The sequence below is a fragment of the Pristis pectinata genome, chromosome 30, assembly GCF_009764475.1.
Source record: "Pristis pectinata isolate sPriPec2 chromosome 30, sPriPec2.1.pri, whole genome shotgun sequence".
NCBI lineage: Eukaryota > Metazoa > Chordata > Chondrichthyes > Rhinopristiformes > Pristidae > Pristis > Pristis pectinata.
This window is the reverse complement of record NC_067434.1, coordinates 19,884,926-19,904,125: the sequence shown is the minus strand read 5'-3', so window position 1 is coordinate 19,904,125 and position 19,200 is coordinate 19,884,926. Positions and strand designations below refer to the sequence as shown.

The 19,200-nt window shown below is 42.5% G+C and overlaps 1 protein-coding gene across 1 annotated transcript in view; it reads left to right on the top strand.

Annotated features, from left to right (window-relative positions):
- The window catches only part of LOC127584756 (calcium-activated potassium channel subunit alpha-1-like), a 779,405-nt gene that overhangs the window by 688,676 nt on the left and 71,529 nt on the right, over positions 1 to 19,200 (top strand). Inside the window, 2 exon segments of the mRNA XM_052041687.1 lie at positions 1,573 to 1,797; positions 4,115 to 4,307. Coding sequence (XP_051897647.1) covers positions 1,573 to 1,797; positions 4,115 to 4,307 — 418 coding nt within the window.

Genomic DNA, 19,200 nt, shown 5'->3' with positions numbered 1-19,200 from the left:
AAGATCACCCCTCAGTCTCCTACGCTGCAAGGAATAAAGTTCTCCAATTCTAAGGCAGGTAAATAAATAAGGAGAATGAACTGTTCCACCTCAGAGCCAATGCAGAGGGAGTGGCTTAGAATCTCATAGTGCTGAAGGGAACATTCAGCCCATTGAATCCATACTGGCTCGTTGAAGGAGCTCTCCAGTTGGACCCACTCTCCTACTATTTAGTCACAGGATTGCAGTTTCCCCCATATGAAGCCTTCACTTTTGATAGTTCCTGTTGAATCTGTTTCCATCATCCTTTCAGGCAGGACATCACAACTCAATAAAATCAACCAAAATGCTGCTCATCTCACCTGTGACTCCTTGGTAATTATATTACTGTGCATTCTCTGCTAACCAACCCTACTTCTGCCAATGGGAACAGTCTCCTGATTCACTTATTGAAAAACTTGGAATTGGTATGGGTAGGATTCATGGGTGAAAGAGTGGGGCAACTCTTGCATTCGGTTCTGGTCGCCCCGTTATTGGATGTCAAGGCTTTGGAGAGGGTGCAGACGAGGTTTACCAGGATACTGCCTGGATTAGAGGGCATGTGCTATAGGAGAGGTTGGACAAACTTGGGTTGTTTTCTCTGGAGCAGCGGAGGTTGAGGGGAGATCTGATAGAAGTTTACAAAATTATGAGAGGTATAAATAAGGTAGACAGCCAGAATCTTTTTCCCAGGGTTGATATTGGTATTGGTTTAGTATTGTCACTTGTACCGAGGTGCAGTGAAAAACTTGTCTTGTGTACCAACCGTACAGGTCAGTTCATTACACAGTGCAGTTACATTGAGTTAGTACAGAGTGCATTGAGGTAGTACAGATAAAAACAATAACAGTACAGAGTAAAGTGTCACAGTTACAGAGGAAGTGCAGTGCAATAAGGTGCAAGGTCACGACTAGGTAGATCGTGAGGTCATAGTCCATCTCATTGTATAAGGGAACCGTTCAATAGTCTTATCACAGTGGGGTAGAAGCTGTCCTTAAGCCTGGTGGTACGTGCCCTCAGGCTCCTATATCTTCTACCTGATGGAAGAAGAGAGAATGTCTAATACCAGAGGGCATGCATTTAAGGTGAGAGGGGGTAAATTCAAAGGAGATGTGCGGGGCAAGTTTTTTACACAGAGAGTGGTGGGTGCCTGGAATGTGCTGCCTGGGGTGGGGGTGGAGGTAAATACGATAGGGGCATTCAAGATGCTCTTAGGTAGGCACATGGATGTGAGGGAAAAGGAAGGACATGGACATTGTGTAGGCAGAAGGGATTAGTTTAGTTGTGCATTTGATTACAATTTTAATTAGTTTGGCACAACTTGTGGGCCGAAGGACCTGTTCCTGTGCTGTACTGTTCCATGTTCTAACGTTATGAACTGCTCCTTAAGTGCTCCATCACTACTCAGAATGGCTGTGATAGAGGTAAGATAACCAGCTCGTTTCCTGGCGACAGACCAGGCCTTTCTTGTACCATTGTTTAATCCTCCTGTGATTAATGTTTGAGCCCTTGCTGCCTGTGTGCATGACATTAACAATGGTCTCTGTCTCTCAGACCCGGAGTGAGGCTGCTATGACGGTATTAAGTGGTCACGTGGTTGTGTGTATTTTTGGGGACATGAACTCTGCCTTGGTTGGTTTACGCAACCTCGTCATGCCTTTACGGGCCAGCAACTTCCATTACCACGAACTGAAGCACATTGTTTTTGTTGGGACACTGGAATACCTGACGAGAGAGTGGGAGACCCTTCACAACTTTCCCAAAGTGTCGATATTACCGGTGAGTCCTATTAATGTGTTGGGTTTTGGAACACTACAGAACGGAGAAACTAGAAGCGCTGGAATTGCCATCTCACAGCTCCAGCGGCCCAGGTTCAATCCTGACCTCTGCTACCATCTGTGTGGAGTTTGCATGTTCCCCGTGACCGTGTGGGTTTCCCCCAGGTACTCTGGTTACCTCCCACAATAGCAAAGACAATTGGTATGTTAATTGGCCACTGTAAATTGCCTCTATTGCATTGGTGAGTGGTGGAGTCTGAGGGAAGAATAAAATAAGATTTGTGTAGAACTACTGCAAATGGCTGGTGGATAGGCAGACTAGGTGGGCTAAAAGGTCTCTTTCTGTGCTTTTTAACTTTGGAGCAACATAGTGGTGCAGTTAATACTGCTGCTTCATAGCTCCAGCAATCTGGATTCACTTTCAAGCTGCCCTGTGTGGAGTTTGCACATTCTCGCTGAGACCACGTGGCTTTCCACCAAGTCCTCCAGTTTTCTCCCACATCCCAAAGAATTGTGGGTCAGTGGATTTAACTAGCCACAGGAAAGTAAGTGGGCAGAAGGTCCTGTTTCCATGCTGTCTGACACCATAGCTATGATTAATTTCCAGAATTGCTATTGTGTTGGAAATTCACACTGATGTCCAAGTTAGCACTCAATAGAATTTTAAAAAGAAGAATGAGATGTCGTCTGTTTGAGAAATAACTTGGTGTCTTTAAGACCCTCAAATCTTCTGGACCGCAATGCATGCTTAAGCACCAATTTAATGCCATCACTTAGGTAAATTGGATGATGTTCATAGAAATCAGGAAGATTTGTAGTGTTTTTATGCCATTTTATTGTTATGCAATATTATTCCATTTTCCTTTTAAGAATACGATGTGCGTTTCCCCTTTAAGAGCACTTTGTATCATTCTGAGTATGCTCAGGTGTGGGAGGAGAGAAGGCAGCCATTGTTTCCAAGGTGTTCAGCAGTGAACTGAGTCTGTATAATTGATCACAAAATACAAGGGCTAAAACAGTTGGAGCTCACAGTAATGTGAAATGCTCCTGGCTCTTGCTCCTGCTCACTAAAAGAGTGAGAGGCTCCCCAACTGAGCACAGACTAGCACCGCTCTTGTTGAAGGTAAGTTTTACCAGCTGCCAGATCTTTCCCCCAAACTGCCTTCTCATCTCTTATGATCTCTGCAGGGTTCCAGCAGTCAATGTATGTCTATGGGATGGAATAAATAATTCTCACCCTTACTTTGCCTGGTCATAAATTTTGCATCACTTTACATTTGGCTTAGCTGCTCTATCCTTGTACATCTAAGCACCAATCCAGTGCCTTCACTTCAGCAAGTGGATGGTATTGACATAAATGCAGCTATTAGCAGTAAATGATTGATGTTCAACCTTGTGAAGACATATCAATCAATCTGGCTTTAGTTCTATGTCAACACTCTGTCCCCACCACCAGAGCACTCAAAGAGCTAGGCAGTGGGCTCCAGAGGAGAAATCACCTCTTGCATTTACACTTTTGAAGCACTGTATGGCTCAAAGGTCAACTGACAATGAGAGGGACCACAACCAACAAGGCAGTCCTTGGAGCAGTAACACTTGCTTTCTGTCCTGGTGGATTTTCAGAGACTAAAACTGATCTACGTGCTTTTGTCCTCAAGCGTACAATCATAACAAACCAAGAGGTCTCACATTATTGGTGCTTGCACACGGAAATCAAATATTTAGGAGCCATCGGAAACGTGCACTCTTCAAAACGCAATCTTCCACAACAGAAATGTTCTCCCTCAGATGGAACTTTAACTGACGACAAGAGTACAGTTCTCAGTGACAGCAGATCCAGCAGCACAGGTAGTGTCAACAAGCTATCGAGGACTGGTCTCCACAAGTATCTGTTATGGCTGAGCCTTGTTCGTTGCACTGACCCTTACTTTTGTGCATGTCCAGATGCAGAACTAGCTCTTTGACATTTTGTAGCAGTGATGAGCAGCCTGGCATTTAGTTCACACATTCTGAATGCCAGAGTTTGCCAGTTAGAAAAAATTGCTCACAGTTATTGACTTGGCATCAGTGAGTCTGATGTGAATAGCTGGCAACAAGCCGACTTCTTATTTGCTTTTAATGGCTTCACTGAGTATAGACAATGAACCAGAGAGTTGCCATCAGCACCATCTACCCTTTCAGATAAGTGCACATCTCCAATTCCCCAGCACATAGTTACATTGGTTTAATGTTGGAGTATAAAAGACTACTTGTTAAGTATTGTCCCATAGCTCCAGTCTTGATCTTTAATTTGTTTTTCTATTTTTTATTTGCTGAAGGGTACACCATTATGTCGAGCTGATTTAAGGGCTGTCAACATCAACCTCTGCGACATGTGTGTTATTTTATCAGCCAATCAGAACAATATCGACGATTGTTCGCTCCAAGACAAAGAATGCATCTTGGCGTCACTCAACATCAAATCTATGCAGTTTGATGACAGCATAGGGGTCTTACAAGCTAATTCCCAAGGTAAGGACTGCCCTATAATACTTCCCTGCCATGCCTTAAGGGGACAGGAGCTGGCAAGTAGAATATCTCTCACTCAGTAATTCAAACAGTCTCGTATTGGTTTGTTTGACAGTAAGGACAACTGACTGCTCTGATGTTTTAAACAGGACTGAGATAAATAACAATGAAAAGGAATGCTTTTGGATTGATGGGGATTTTCAAACAAGTTGAATATTAATATAGACGGGAACAATTAAACTTAAGTGCTTAGAAGGTTCATATTTATAATTTGTGTGTGGTCTTTTTTTCTGACTGATTGAAAGAACCAAGCAGAATATGACCAAAAGAAAAAAATATTTTAATATATATGGTAATTTCCCTTGCAACAATTGTTTTTGCTATCCTCAAACATTTCATTGCTTTGTCACAAGGTCAAGGGATGAATGGAGTTGGCTGTATCTTTCCAGCTCTGCAGTCTCCTGAAGAGTTTTGGAGAAGATTCCTTGGGCTCTCTGTTTAGCTCAAGAAGAGACCATCCTTGTCCACCTACTGATAGGCACCATACATACTTCCCTAGCTATGACTAATCATACACTAGCTTTGACTCTGTTCGTGATGGATTGAGGTGGGGATGGATTAACGCCATAAAACGTTTTGTTGGAAAAGATTTAGATTCGAATTGTGCAACTGTTTGTGCAGTAATGTGAAAATATTTTAAACGCTACTGTCTTGGGATAGAAACATATTAGAAATCGTTAGTATGCTTCCTTCTCATTTGGGACAAGTCTTACTTTCTCCTTGCAAGTGAGAAATGACGGGGGACGTTTCAGAGCAGCAAATAAATGCACGATAACATCTCCATGTAGGTGTTGAGTGCCATTATTTACTACATCTTAGACCCTGTTATAAATATTTTAATATCTGTTCTTGCCTTAAGACATTGAGATGTTTAAGTAGATTCCATTTTGGGTTCTGCCCAACATGCTATGTACTTTAATCTAGAAAAAAGTATTATGATTTAATTAAAGTGTACGAGTGCATCAACATTTGGTCCAACCGAAGGAAATGATTTATATAGATGACTATGCATTACAGCAGTTGCTAGGCAACAGGTTGAAAATCAACCATTGCTTTAGGCTGTTTATAAAATTACTGAAATCGATTTGCAACAATTGCTAAATAACACTCGCCAACTTCAAGTAGTGGTATTTGAAAGCTAACAGAGCAATAGATAATAACACCGTTTAAATGATTGTACTTCTGAAATATTTATAAAAGCACTTTATACCTCCTTTGAGACTTTTAAAATGTTCAGCGTCTTTAATATTGGACAGGTTGTTCCAAGGCTAGTCTTAATTTTCCTCAGAATAGATTGAAAAGCTCTCATGCCAGTAAGGTATTTGACGTGATGGTAGTATATTTTAAAAGCCTCTGGAATAGATTTTGAGCTCTATCATTATTACTGTAATTGTGTTTGGTGCCTTATTAGAATGACTTTTGGCCCTTTGATTTTTTTCTTAAGAGGCTCAGTAATCTTAATTAAATGAGGGCTGCATTGGCTAAGAGAGTGCCATTTAAACCACTCGCTTGCAAATAAAAATTAAATATTCTCATGGTAATATCTTACACACCTTTGGCATGACACAACCAGCCACCCTGCAGGTTTATATTTACTAATTGCAAACTCAAGGCTGCAGCACAATGTGAGTAAACTACATAACCCTTAAAATTCTAATGAGACTATAAGGACTGCATCAGATGATGTTGTTTAAGTGGATAATGGTTCCAGTAATGTTCTAATTGCAGGGTGAAGTACATTAGTGTGGTATCTACATTTAGGAATTTTTTCACAGCATGGCCTTAAGGGAATAGTTCAGGAAAGACATTACCTCCAAATTCCTGCCATTTCCATTTATTACTTGCTGTACTAATCCTACACAGCCATTCTTTTACTGTTCAATGGTATGAAGTGCAAAAAAAATGTTTTGAAACCTGCAGTGAATTCCGGTGAAATGTGTATTTTATCTTCATTTGGAACATGGTCTAATTGTTATTTTATGCAGAGGTCCAATTAAAAAACTGCCTGAGCTGCAGATAACTTGGTAGTGAATTTTTGTGTGACTGGACCTGCCCCGTTACTGTGAATCTCCTCTGGGCTGTGTGAACGTTCCCTCAGAAGGTTTTACTGCCGTCACACAGATGTCCTTGGGAATGCGGGAGCAGCTGGCATTATCACTTTTGTAACAGAATAGGTCTTCCTGTGCTTTTCTGGGTGCATCTGACACCTGATTTGCCATCAAGGCTTGCAAATCCTGAAGGTTCCAAATTCGATTGTGGTCCTAGCTGAGGTACACTAATGGTCCATGAGGACATAAGAAAAAGATCTTTGGACGCCTCATGCCTGCTCCACCATTCAGTGAGATCCTTTGCCTCTGTACAACTTACCGGCACTAACCTTGATTTGATATCTAAAAATCTGCTGATCTCTACCTTTACTTGCTGATTGAGACTCTACAGCCCTCTAGGGTAGTGAACACCAATGATTCAGTACCCCCTGTGTGAAGATATTTCTTCTCATCTCCGTCCTGAAAGGATGACCCCTGTTTTGAGACCATGACCCCTGGTTATTGACACTTCAGCCAGAGGAAGGGAACATCAATTCCACATCTATCCCGACAAGCCCCTGAAGAATTTTGTCCATTTCAATGAGATTATCTCTCAGTCTTCTAACCTCAAGAGAGTGCTGGTTTAGTTTGTTCAGTCCTTCATCATGTGGTAAAACCACCATTTCATGAATCAATCTGGTGAACCTTCACTGCACCTCTATTGCAAGTTTATCCTTTCCTAGGCGGGAAGTGCAGACCTGTGCGCGACATGGCAGATGAGGCTTTGCCAGGACCCTATTTAAGTAGAGCAAGACATCTTTACTTCAAGAAGATACCATGGATAAGAAAAAGCTATCCAATCCATCAAAACTTGTGCTCTGGCTCATTCAGCCCAGCACTTAATACTGGTTATTAAGTCAGAAATAAAAATATTTACTGCTTTGTTAATATTTAAACAAAGAGCAGATGATTTGCATTCCTCATGTAAGAGTGAATGATGAGACAAACTTTGAATATGAGATATAAGAGCAAGAGTTGGCCCAATGGGCCTCAGGCATGCTCCACTAATCAATAAGATAGTGCTTGACCTGAACTCTGCTTTCCTGCCTGGTGCCCAAAGCGCTTGACTTCCCTGTCCAAAATCTGTCTCTCTTGGCTTTGAATGTATTCAGTGACTCAGCCTCCACATCCCTCTGCAGTAGAGAATTCCAAAGATTCGGCACCTTTAGAGACAAGAAATGCATCCTCATCTCAGTTTTAAATGAGGCGACCACTTGTTCTGCAACTATGCCCCCTCGTTCTACATTCCTCATTGGGGAAAATATCCTCTCAACATCTATCCTGTCAAAACTTCTCAGAGGTTTCAATTAAGCTTCTGTCATGTATCAATGAGGCCACTTCTCATTCTTCTAAACTCTAGTGAGTTTACACAAGCTGCTTCTGGTATAGTGATGGTCTGGGTGTCACTGTGTTTATCATCTGTGTTTATCCAAGTAGGCATTTAGACATCTTAAATGTTGTCCCAAAAAGAACACTTTCCATCTTCAGGAAAGTGCCCAGTGTATAGATGGCATCTGGCACAGGGATACGTTGAATTTTAACTGCATCACACAACTCTTCCAAATTGATGTCATTAGCGAGTCAGTACTTTTCTCACTAAGGAACACTTCCAGAAAGCTCATTGACTCTTATCAGTATTTTTAGTACTTCACCACATTTTCTTCTTTAGAATTCTTAGTTTCTTCTCAATCAATGATGGTCCTGAGAAATGGTTGACTTATTATGTTTTAAATATATCTTGTCCCATTGACACTCCCACCAATTACAAATAACTTAGAAAGATGCAGGAATTGAACCATTAAGGGGAAGAAATGACAAAAGGGTCCCAAATCTGGCGATCAGTGCCCTGAACCCTAACTTAAGCCAGGTGATTTTTTGGGTGGGCATGGTTGAGTTGGTGGTGTGAGCCAGTCTTGATCACTGCCTTCATTCACAACACCGAGTGCTTACTGATTGCTTATACACCCCATCCTGACTGCTCACATTCACGGTGTTTCAGCATGGACAAGTTGGGCAAAAGGGCCTGTTTCCATGCTGTATGGCTCTTTGACTCTATTCCCTCTCCAAATTACCCCGTGTTTTACCAGTGTGAGTTCATTTCTATACCAGCTGTCCAGAGTGAAATCACAAGCCAGGAACTGGTCTTGACTCTCCCCGGGATATTTACTCAATTTGGACATGATATCATCCAGCTGTCTGGAATTCTGTCCCACTGGAAGGAGATGAGGAGAAATCAGCAAGAAGGAATTCCTTTTGCTGAGGCTAGACTTTGATTGCCATGATGCTTTTCAGAACCCTTTCTGGATTACAGTTTAAAAATACATCATTGGCTGCACAACATTTTGAGATTGCCACAACCACTTTACAGCCAATGAAGTACTTTAAAAGTGTGGTCATATCTATATTGGATGAAGCATGACAGTCAACCTGTGCACAGCAAGATCCCACAGTGAGCATTGTTATAATGATCAAATAATCTGTTTTGGTTACGTCAGTTGAGGAATAAATCCCCTCATCAAAAGCAGGTAGTAAATTAAGCTGTGAAGAGAATATGAGATTCATAATCAGGTTTATTATCGCTGATATATTTCATGAAATTTGTTGTTTTGTGGCAATAGTATAGTGCAAGACATAAAATTATTATAAGTTGCAAAAATAAATAAATCGTGCTAAAGAGGAATAATGAGGTGGGGTTCATGGATCATTCAGAACTCTGATGGCGGAGAGGAAGATACTGTTTCTAAAACGTTGTGTATGGGTCTTCAGGCTCCGGTACCTCCTCCCCAATGCTAGCAATGAGAAGAGGGCATGTCACAGATGGTGAGGACCCTTAATGACGGATGCCGCCTTCTTGAGGCATGCTTCTTGATGATGTCCTCGATGGTGGGGAGGGTTGTGCCCGTGATGGAGCTGGCTCTACTCACAACCCTCTGCAGCCTCTTTCGATCCTGCATATTGGAGCCTCCATACCAGGTGGTGATGCAACCAGTCAGAATGCTCTCCACCGTATATCTGTAGAAATCTGCAAGAGTATTTGGTGACATACCAAATCTCCTCAAACTCTTAATGAAGTACAGCCACCGGCGTGCCTTCTTCGTGAATGCATCAATGTGTTGGGGCCAGGATAGATCCTCTGAGATGCTGACACCCAGGAACTTGAAGCTGCAGAAGTTACAGAGGGCTAGAGAGGTTAGTGGGCAAAGGTTTGGCAAGTGGAGCATAATGTGGGAATATGGGAAATTGACCATTTTGCAAGGGAAAATAGAGGCATATTATCTGAATGGTGAGAGATTGCTAGCTCTGGGATGTAGAGGTATCTGGGTATCCTCGTGCATGATTCACAAAAGGCTAGTAGTACACAGATACAACAAGTCATCAGGAGAGATAGGGGAATGGAATCAAAATCAAAGTCAAGTTTATTGTCATATGCACAAGTACATGTATGCACAGGTGCAATGAAAAACTTACTTGCAGCAGCATCACAGGCACAGAATATCACCTAAGCAGCATTCATAAGAAAAACATAAATTAAACATAAATTATACACAGTCTTTATAAGAAAGAAGACAATTAGAACAAAAATATGTTGATTTAGTGCAAAGCAATCAAAGTGGTCATAGTGTTGCTAAGGTGTACTAATTACGGTTTTGCCGGTTGGTTCAGGAACCAAATGTTTGAAGGGAAATAGCTGTTCTTGAACTGGGTTGTGTGAAAAATGGCATGGCCATACAAAAGGAGGAAGGTTATGCTTCAGTTTTATCGGGCTTTGGTGAGTTCTGAATACGGTATTTGTCTCCTTATTTAAGGAAGGATGTAAAGGCAGTGGAAGTAATTCAGAGAAGGTTTACTAATCTGATTCCTGGAATTGGCAGGTTGTCTAATAAGGAAAGATTGCATAGGTGATGCTTGTATCTACTGGAGTTTAAAAGAGTGAGAGAGGACCTGATTGAAGCATACAGAATGGATGTGAAGAGGATATTTCTTCCTGGGGAAAATCTACAATTAGGGATTCATTCTTTGAAAATAAGTGGTCGCCCATTTAAGACAGAGATGAGGTGGAACTTTTCTTTCTCTCGGGAGTCTTTAGAACTCCCTCCCTCAAAGGGCAATGGAAGCAGAGTCTTTGGATATTTTGAAACCAGATGCAGATATGTTCTTGAAAAGCAAGAGGTGAAAGGATCCTGTGGGTAAGTGGACTGTGGAGTCGAGGTTACAATCACACATCAGCCATGATCTTATTAAATAGTAGGAACAGGCTTGAGGGGCCGAGTGGCCTACTCCTGCTCCAAGTTCGTAAGTCCATCCTCCTCAGAGTAGCATGGGTTTTTTCTTGCACCTGCCTAAGAGGGCATGGAGGCTTGAGGTTAATGCTTCACCCAAAAGGTAACACATCTGATCGCACAATGCTCCCCGAGCATTTTACTGGAGGGTCAGTCCATGCTGTTCCAACCCAATCCTTCTTCTTCAGCCCTTTGCATCTTCTACCTATAACCTCCCAGCTTCTCGCATCACTCCCTTTTACCCCCTCCCTCCCTCACCTACCTACCATTCCTCCTCTCACCTGGACTCACCTGTCACCTGCCAGCTTGTGCTCCTCCCCCTCCCCCTACCCTTTTATTCCAGCTTCTGCCCTCTTCCTTTCCTGACAAAGGGTCTCGGCCCAAAACGTCGACTGTTCATTTCCCTCCATAGATGCTGCCTGCCGTGCTGAGTTCCTCCAGCATTTTGTGTGCTTTGCCCTAGGATTCTTTCTTTATGTAATGCTTTACAGCGCCAGCGACCTGGGTTCAATTCCGGTCACTGTCTGTAAGGAGTTTGTATGTTCTCCCCATGTCTGTGTAGATTTCCTCCGGGTGCTCCGGTTTCCTCCCACATTCCAAAGATGTACGGGTTAGGAAGTTGTGGGCATGCTATCTTGGCGCCAGAAGCGTGGCGACACTTGCGGGCTGCCCCCAGAACACTCTACGCAAACGATGCATTTCACTGTGTGATGTGACTAATAAAGATATCTTATATTCTTCCCTGTAACGTAGCATGTATTTGGGAAATTCCACATCAAAACATCAGCTTCACCAATTGCCTGTCCCCTTGTTTTTTTTGTTAAACTGGTGGTAAATGTCCACATTCAGTCAACAGCAGAGACACGTGCTGTCCTTAGTTTCTGCTCAATGCCATTAGCTTATTGTGACCTGTGGTGCTCTCGTGAAACTTCCCTGTGATAAGGTGAACTCGGCTTTAATTAGCCTTTGTATCAAGTTGAAACTGGCAGGTTCTGATTTATGAGACACTTCACTTTCATCTTGCTATTCAACACTACAATTACACACCCTGAATAAAAATAGTAATCTCCGCCCAATTGGGCTTTAAAATGGAGCAATGCAAATCTTTCCTTTATACACTTGAGTTCTCTTTGGTATGGGATTTCACTGTTCATTATCTTGAACCTTTATAAACTCACACTGCAACGTTATGGAGTTTTGTCAGCACCTACTGAGTCATGCAAAGTTGCTCATTCTTATCTCAGTGTGGGCAGCTTTATTTCGTTTATTGTGAAGAGTTACTCATTTTTTTTGTCCACATACATTCCTGACCTTTCTCTCCTTCATTCTTCACTAAAGGCTGTCTCTAGGCAGGACCCCAACAGCCACAGAGTTAGAGAGGATTACATAGCTTACCTTGCGTCCAAGAGTGTGATCAAGAGAAACATAGACCAGATTTTATCTCCCAGCTTTCAAATGCTTTTCCCCCACTGAATTGTCTCAATTCACGAAAAGGCTGTCATTAGTTCTCAAGTAATGTGAGAAATGGGTCCAGGAGCCGGCCACACATTCTCTGATGCCTGCATCACCATTCTGTAAGATAATGGCCAATTCCATGTCTCAATACCTTCCTCACAATCCTCATGTGTTCTGCTTCCCTTGAAGTCCCAAAAACTATCAATCTCAGCCTTGAGCATGCTCAGGGACTGAACATCCATTGGATTTCAAGGGAGAGAATTCCACACATGCACAACCTACTGCCTGAAGATGCCTCTGCTTACCTTAGTGGCCTTCTCCTGAGACTGCCTCTGGTCAGACTCTCCGGCCTGAGGAAACAGCCTCTCAGCATCTGCCCTGTCAGCCTCTTTCAAAATCTTTCCTGTCTCAATGAGGCTGCCTCTTGTGAACACAGGGCACTATAAACCAAGCAATGTGGCAACATTATATTCGGTGGTGCACATTCCCTTGGCATAGAGTTACCAACTCTGTTGCACATAGGGCTAGAGCTGCCATCATGTCATTTCCTGACTCCAACCACTCCCCCTTCACCCTCTACCAATTGGTTGGTTGACATGCCTGTCTTTAAGGCAGACAACATTCCAAGTCATTTGTCCCCATCCTTTATTTTTATATAAAGGAACTGAAATATTAAAAGAAAATGAAAGAAAAACATTATGTTTATCACACCTGTAACTGTTTCACTGGATTCATACAGAGTTACAGTGACACTGGAATAGTATTCAGAAATCTAAATGACAAATCCAGAGAGGAATGTGGATTCCCCATAGCAGATTTGGAATAATTAAATAAAATGCTAGTATCATTAATGGTGGCCATGGAACTACCAGACTGTTGCAAAAAAAAAATCCATTTCGTTCATTGATATTTTCACCCAGTTTCACCCACCACTGTGGTTGACTCCTTGTGTCCTCTGGAATGAGCAATCTAGTAAGTTTGAGGAGCAATCGGGCATGGACAATTAATGCCAGCCTTGCCAGCAATGGCCACAGCTCATGAACAAATAAATATAAATATCTTCTTGGTGTTCCAGGGTTTCATATTTCAATCCTGAAGCATTGGCAACTCTACTTTAGGTAACTGATAGGCTGATCAGAGATGTTTCCAGTGAGAATTCCTGAAAGTGTAAGTTCAGGTGACAAGCCACAGACCTTAAAGGCTACCATCTTTCAGCGTTCGTAGATAAAAATGAGGATCATTGATAAATTTATGCACAGCCTGATTATGACACTGAGTCATTGTCAATGTCCAAAACTATACTCTTTGATTGATATTGGTAATGGCAAGCTAAGTTTTTTTTAAGCTTTAGGATGCCAGAGCAGAGAAGTCCAAAAGAGCTTTAATGGAATTTATTTATGGGTTTCACAGAATAAATAAGAAATGATTAGTTTTTCTGACCTGGGAAAAGATAAACTCCTTTAGCCGAATACTGCAGGAGTATGGGAAGTTCTTATTTAATATACATTAATAGGTGTTGCATCGGAAATATGAACAGTAGTTGCCAGGTATAGTGGTGAACTCTGGAGGGTCAGGGAGAGTTCATTTTAACAAATAAAGATGAGCCCCATTGAAAGTTTGAAGTTACATCAGATCCTTGGGAGAATAATTGACTAATTATAATTCTCAAACTGCCGACAATATTTATTATATTTTAATAACAAGGTATATTTATTATATTTTAATAATGAGTTAAATTTACTTTTAACTGAACTGTTTAAGCTGCTTCTTGTTTCTTCAGCCATCAAACATTAACAAACATGTTAGGATTGATTAACTTTCCTGATTAGCAGGATTTGAGTGAGTCCATGGTGACAAGGAAGTGGCTCTATTTTGTGTCCCACTTTCTCCAATCTGCAGTTTGAACTCCTTTTCATCTGGAGGCAGGTGAAACCCCATAAGTGAAACTCTCCTTGATGAATACAAAACAGAGTCCAGTGTACATACATGGGCCCCAGTGAAATTTTAACTATCAGTTGAATTGGATCTTGCACCTTATTGTCTACCTGCACTGCAGTTTCTCTGCAGCTGGTACACTTTATTCTGCATTCTGTTATTGTTTGCCCTGTACTACCTCGATGCACTGTGTAATGAATTGATCTGTATGAGCAGTATGCAAGACAAGTTTTTCAAGTACATGTGACAATAATAAACCAATTCCAATTCCAATACCCCATCCTTTCTGTTGAGGAGTTAATGCAGATCACTGAGGTAAGTTTAATGTCACTTGTTTTAGTTCAGCCAGGGTGACTAGGATAATTCAGACTTGTTCAGTATGGAAACTCCAAGCCTCTGTAAGCATGCTCACCCCTCAATCACCCTCCACCCACCCCCTTCCCCTGGTCACCATTGTCTGGTACTGATCGGGGCTTTGGAGCCACTGAAACTTTATCTTTCCCTGTGGGATAAGTAGTTGAAGTTTCCATTCTCAGCTTTAAAGTTTCCCTCCAATTTATGCTCTCCTGTGCTGGATTTCCCATGAGGCAATGGTTTCCCCCGCACAAACTCAACCAAATCCCTTAATCTGTTTAAACACCTGGATTCACTTTCTCCATGAACTGTCCTTTTCACATGGTCTTCTGCTTACCATATAAATTTTGGGGGGTGGGCAGGTGATGAGCAGGATGTTTGATCGAGGCAGTGGAGGGGTGGGAGGTCAGGTGATGAAATCTCGAGGAACGCTTCCAAATTTCGTTCCATCCTCTCCTAAAAAGGTAGCGTAAACCCAGCTTTTGTCAGTCCACAAACCGGAGGCCCACATTACATGAATTCATGTATTGGTTCGCCCAGGGGGTGTGCAGCTGTGTAAAGTCCGAAAGTCTGCAGAGCTCCCTCTGAACGCCTTTTATCTGTGGCCCCAACGTTTGAAATTCATGGTCCTCAGTTGACTTCCCAGCCTGCTCGTAAATCATTGAAAGTCCGACGGAAAACTCACATCATTTCTGCTTTTAGTATGCTAAAGGAGCTCAGAAGTAGCTAGCTACACACTGCTTTTGGTTTGCCCAGGGCGTGATTTTTGAGTCAGCCTAGATCACTGGTGTAAAACATTGCAAGCATTCAGCATCCCTGTCAATGGGAGCTTTCTGGGATTTACAACACTAATTAGACTCACTCACATAATGTTGGCTATGAATTTACAGTGTATGTATTCTGCATTTGACCTCGGTGGGAGGTTGAATCCCCGTCTGGACTCCACCACATAAATCCAGCTGCACATGCCCTGTGGCCGACTGCTGGTTTTGGGGGTATGTTGGTTGTCACGTGATAGCTAATGAAGTCACTGGCAGGCAATTACAGTTGTAATCGTTACATGGGTGCTCATGATGGCTCCCGTATCAGACCTATCTGAGTTTCGATTACAGCCACTCAACCCCACCGACATGTTCAGCCAAAAGCCCGGGAAGAGGAGCTTTGTTAACTTAAACCACCATAAAGGTAACTAGTGAGTCCTCCAAAGATTTGGATTTATTTCTGTGGCAGCTCTCATTGCCCCTGGTTTGCCCATTGACAGAAAGGACTCTTTTCTTTTGTTTCAAAATTCTGAGCGTAGGGTTATAAGAAATTGCAGGGAACTTGACCACCTGAAGCTGGACCAATGTGACTCAGTTTGAAACAGTGCATGCTTATTCTCAGGTCTTCAGTGAGAGGACAATCCTCAGCAAAGTTGATAGGCTGGTAATTAATATTGGTTTATTATTGTCACATGTACAGAAGTACAGTGAAAAGCTTTGTTTTGCATGCCATCCAGACAGATCATTCCAAACGTAAGTACATCGAGATAGTACAAAAGAAAAGACAATAACAGAATGCAGAATATAGTGTTACAGGGAAAGTGCAGTGCAGGTAGACAATAAGGTGCAAAGGCCATGATAAGGTAGACTGAGAGATCAAGAGTTCACCTTTATCGTACAAGAGGTCCGTTCAAGAGTCTTATAACAGCAGGGCGGAAGCTGTCCTTGAGCCTGGTGGTACGTGTTCTCAAGCTTTTGTATCTTCTGCCTGATGGAAGGGGGGAGAAGAGAGATTGACCAGGGTGGGAGTGGTCTTTGATTATGTTGGTTGCTTTTCCGAGGCAGTGGGAAGTGTAGACAGAGTCAATGGAGAGGAGGTGGGATTTCATGATAGAGAGGGCTGCGTTCACAACTCTCTGCAATTTCTTGTGGTCTTGGGCAGAGCAGTTGCCATACCAAGCTGTGATGCATCCAGATAGGATGCTCTCTATGGTGCATCTGTAAAAATTGGTGAGGATCATCGGAGACATGCCAAATTTCCTTAGCCCTCTGAGGAAGTAGAGCCACTGGTGCACTTTCTTGGCCATGGCATCTATGTGGTTGGACCAGGAAAGCTATTGGTGATATTTACATCTAGGAACTTGAAGCTCTTAACCATCTCCACCTCAGCACCATTGATGTAAACAGGACCGTGTTTTCTGCCCTGATTCCTGAAGTCAATGACCAGCTCTTTTGTTTTGCTGACACTGAGGGAAAGTTTGTCGTCTTGACACCATGTCAAGGTGACGGTCAGGAAGGATGCAGGTCATTTCCACAAGTAGAATCGACTTACTCGGTATCCAGATGCAAACAACAACTGTGCCTGGGAAAATGCCTGCCCTTAACCCAAAATTTATTTTCCTTTACAAATTGGAAACTCAGCTCAGACTGCAGGCCTGGGTGCTTCAAACCCAGGCATCAAGCTCCCAACTGCTCTGCGTAGATTGTGATATGAAGCCAGGCAAGTGGAAAGATCTGGGACCATCCTGTGACAGTTTTCTGATGAGTATGTGGTGGAGGGGTGGAAGGATAAATCCCTGCTTGGGAAGTTTCTAGCTTTCATTTCAGGTCCTGACTCAAGTGTGGGACCTTACTAGTTCCGGTCCTGCCATTTTTACCAAGCAGTAAAGCCTCTTGAGATTTCCCTCTCAAGTTGCTAAATTACAATTGAGTTGAATCCCAGAGACATCATGAGGACCTGTCCCCAACTTAGTACCCAACTCCAGAGTAACCACTCAGCATGGGTGGCTCCCACTGGGCAGGCTAAGTTAAAATTGCCTTATAAATAGTGCTGCTGCCTCACAGGTCCAGTGACTTGGTTCAATCCTGACCTCTGGTGCTGCCTGTGTAGACTTTGCACATTCTCCCTGTGACCATGTGGGTTTTCCCTGGGACTGCTAGTTTCTTCCCATGTGGTAGGTGATTGTCTGCTGTACATGCCCTGTTGTAGCTATGTAGTAGGAGAATCAGGGTGGATTTGATGGGTACATGATAGCAAAAAGCTTATAGTTCAAGTTCATATTTATTGTTACGGGCATACATACCCAGGGTATAAATGCCATGAAAATTAGCTTTTCGCAGCAGCAGCACAGTACGTTACAAACAGGACAAACGTAAATAATTTGGTACCCAATTTAAAGTCATGCATTTTAAAGTCATCCTTTAGTATTCATCTTTAAATCCCTATATCCATATTTATAAGGGGGAGCCTATGTAAACTTGTCACACTGTTAAAAGCCTTTTGCATTAAGTGGTGGCACTTGGACCACCTTCACTGGGTGAACGAAGTAATTGTAATGTGATGTTTTGTGAGTTTCCATCAGAACTGTGGATATCGGAACTTAGAATGGAAAATTTGTCAGGAATTGTATACAGTTGTAAATATTAAAATATATTATTCAGATATCTTTAGGAAATGTTAGTGGTTCCATCTCGTTAAGTTTCAAGAGCTTTACTTTAGCCCATATGTATTGGGATACCAACCATCATTTAGAGTGTGTTCTGCTTGTCACTTCACCTGATGTCAGCTGGCCACCACATCCACAAACAGCATTGTATGTAACGCTCCAGATGTAATTAGCAACCATTGCAAGGAATTTTAAGCATAAATCTTGGTTCTCAATTACTTGAATTTATTTTGTGCCTCCAATACTTCTGCACAGTTAACCATCCTGAAGTGTCTTAGAAGCCCATTATCTGCAGAACCATGTGTAGGAGATATTAGAGCAGGTGACCAAACGCTTGGTCAAAGAGAAGGGACCTAAGCTACTGCTTGATGGAGGAAATTTCAATGGAGGTGACATTATTTCATTAATTGGTAATTGGTTTATTATTGTCACATGGATCGAGATGCAGTGAAAAGCTTTGTTTTGCGTGCCATCCAGACAGATCATTTCAAACATAAGTACATCAAGGTAGTACAAAAGGAAAACAACAACAGAATGCAGAATATAGTGTTACAGTTACAGAGAACATGCAGGTAGACAATAAGGTACAAGGACCATGACCAGATAGATTGAGAGATCAAGAGTTCATCTTTATTGTACAGGAGGTCCATTCAAGATTCTTGTAACAGCAGGATAGAGGCTGTCCTTGAGCCTGGTGGTACGTGTTTTCAAGCTTTTGTATCCTCTGCCCGACAGAAGGGGGGCAGGAGAGAAAATGATTGGGGTGGGAGAGGTCTTTGATATTATTGGCTGCTTTCCTGAGGCCAGCGGGAAGTGTGGGCAGTCAGTGGAGGGGAGGCTGGTTTTTGTGATAGACTGGGCTGTGTTCACAACTCTCTGTAATTTCTTGTGGTCTTGGGCAGAGCAGAATGCCAGAGCTTAAGGACGTCACTCTTGGTGGAGTGACGGAAATTGGGAATCCACACAAGGTCTGAATTGGAGGTATGCAAAGATTGCAGAGGATTAGAGGACTGAAAATGGTTATAAACATCTGGATAGAAAGGGACACCACTTTCCCTCTGCCTCTCTGCTGACCTGTTCACACCAAAGTTTGGTTTGATGGCAGCACCCTGGCCCCTCAGTTCAAAGTGCCCCACTAGAATTGAATGAGTAATCTGGTTTACCGTTCCAGTGAGGTACTGGACTGCCCCTCTGTTGGAAGTGCTGCTTTCAGATGAGATGTTGAGCCAGAGCTCCTACAATGCGTTGATAAGATCCCATTGCACTCTATCAGCAAGGTACAGCTTAGTTCTCTCTGG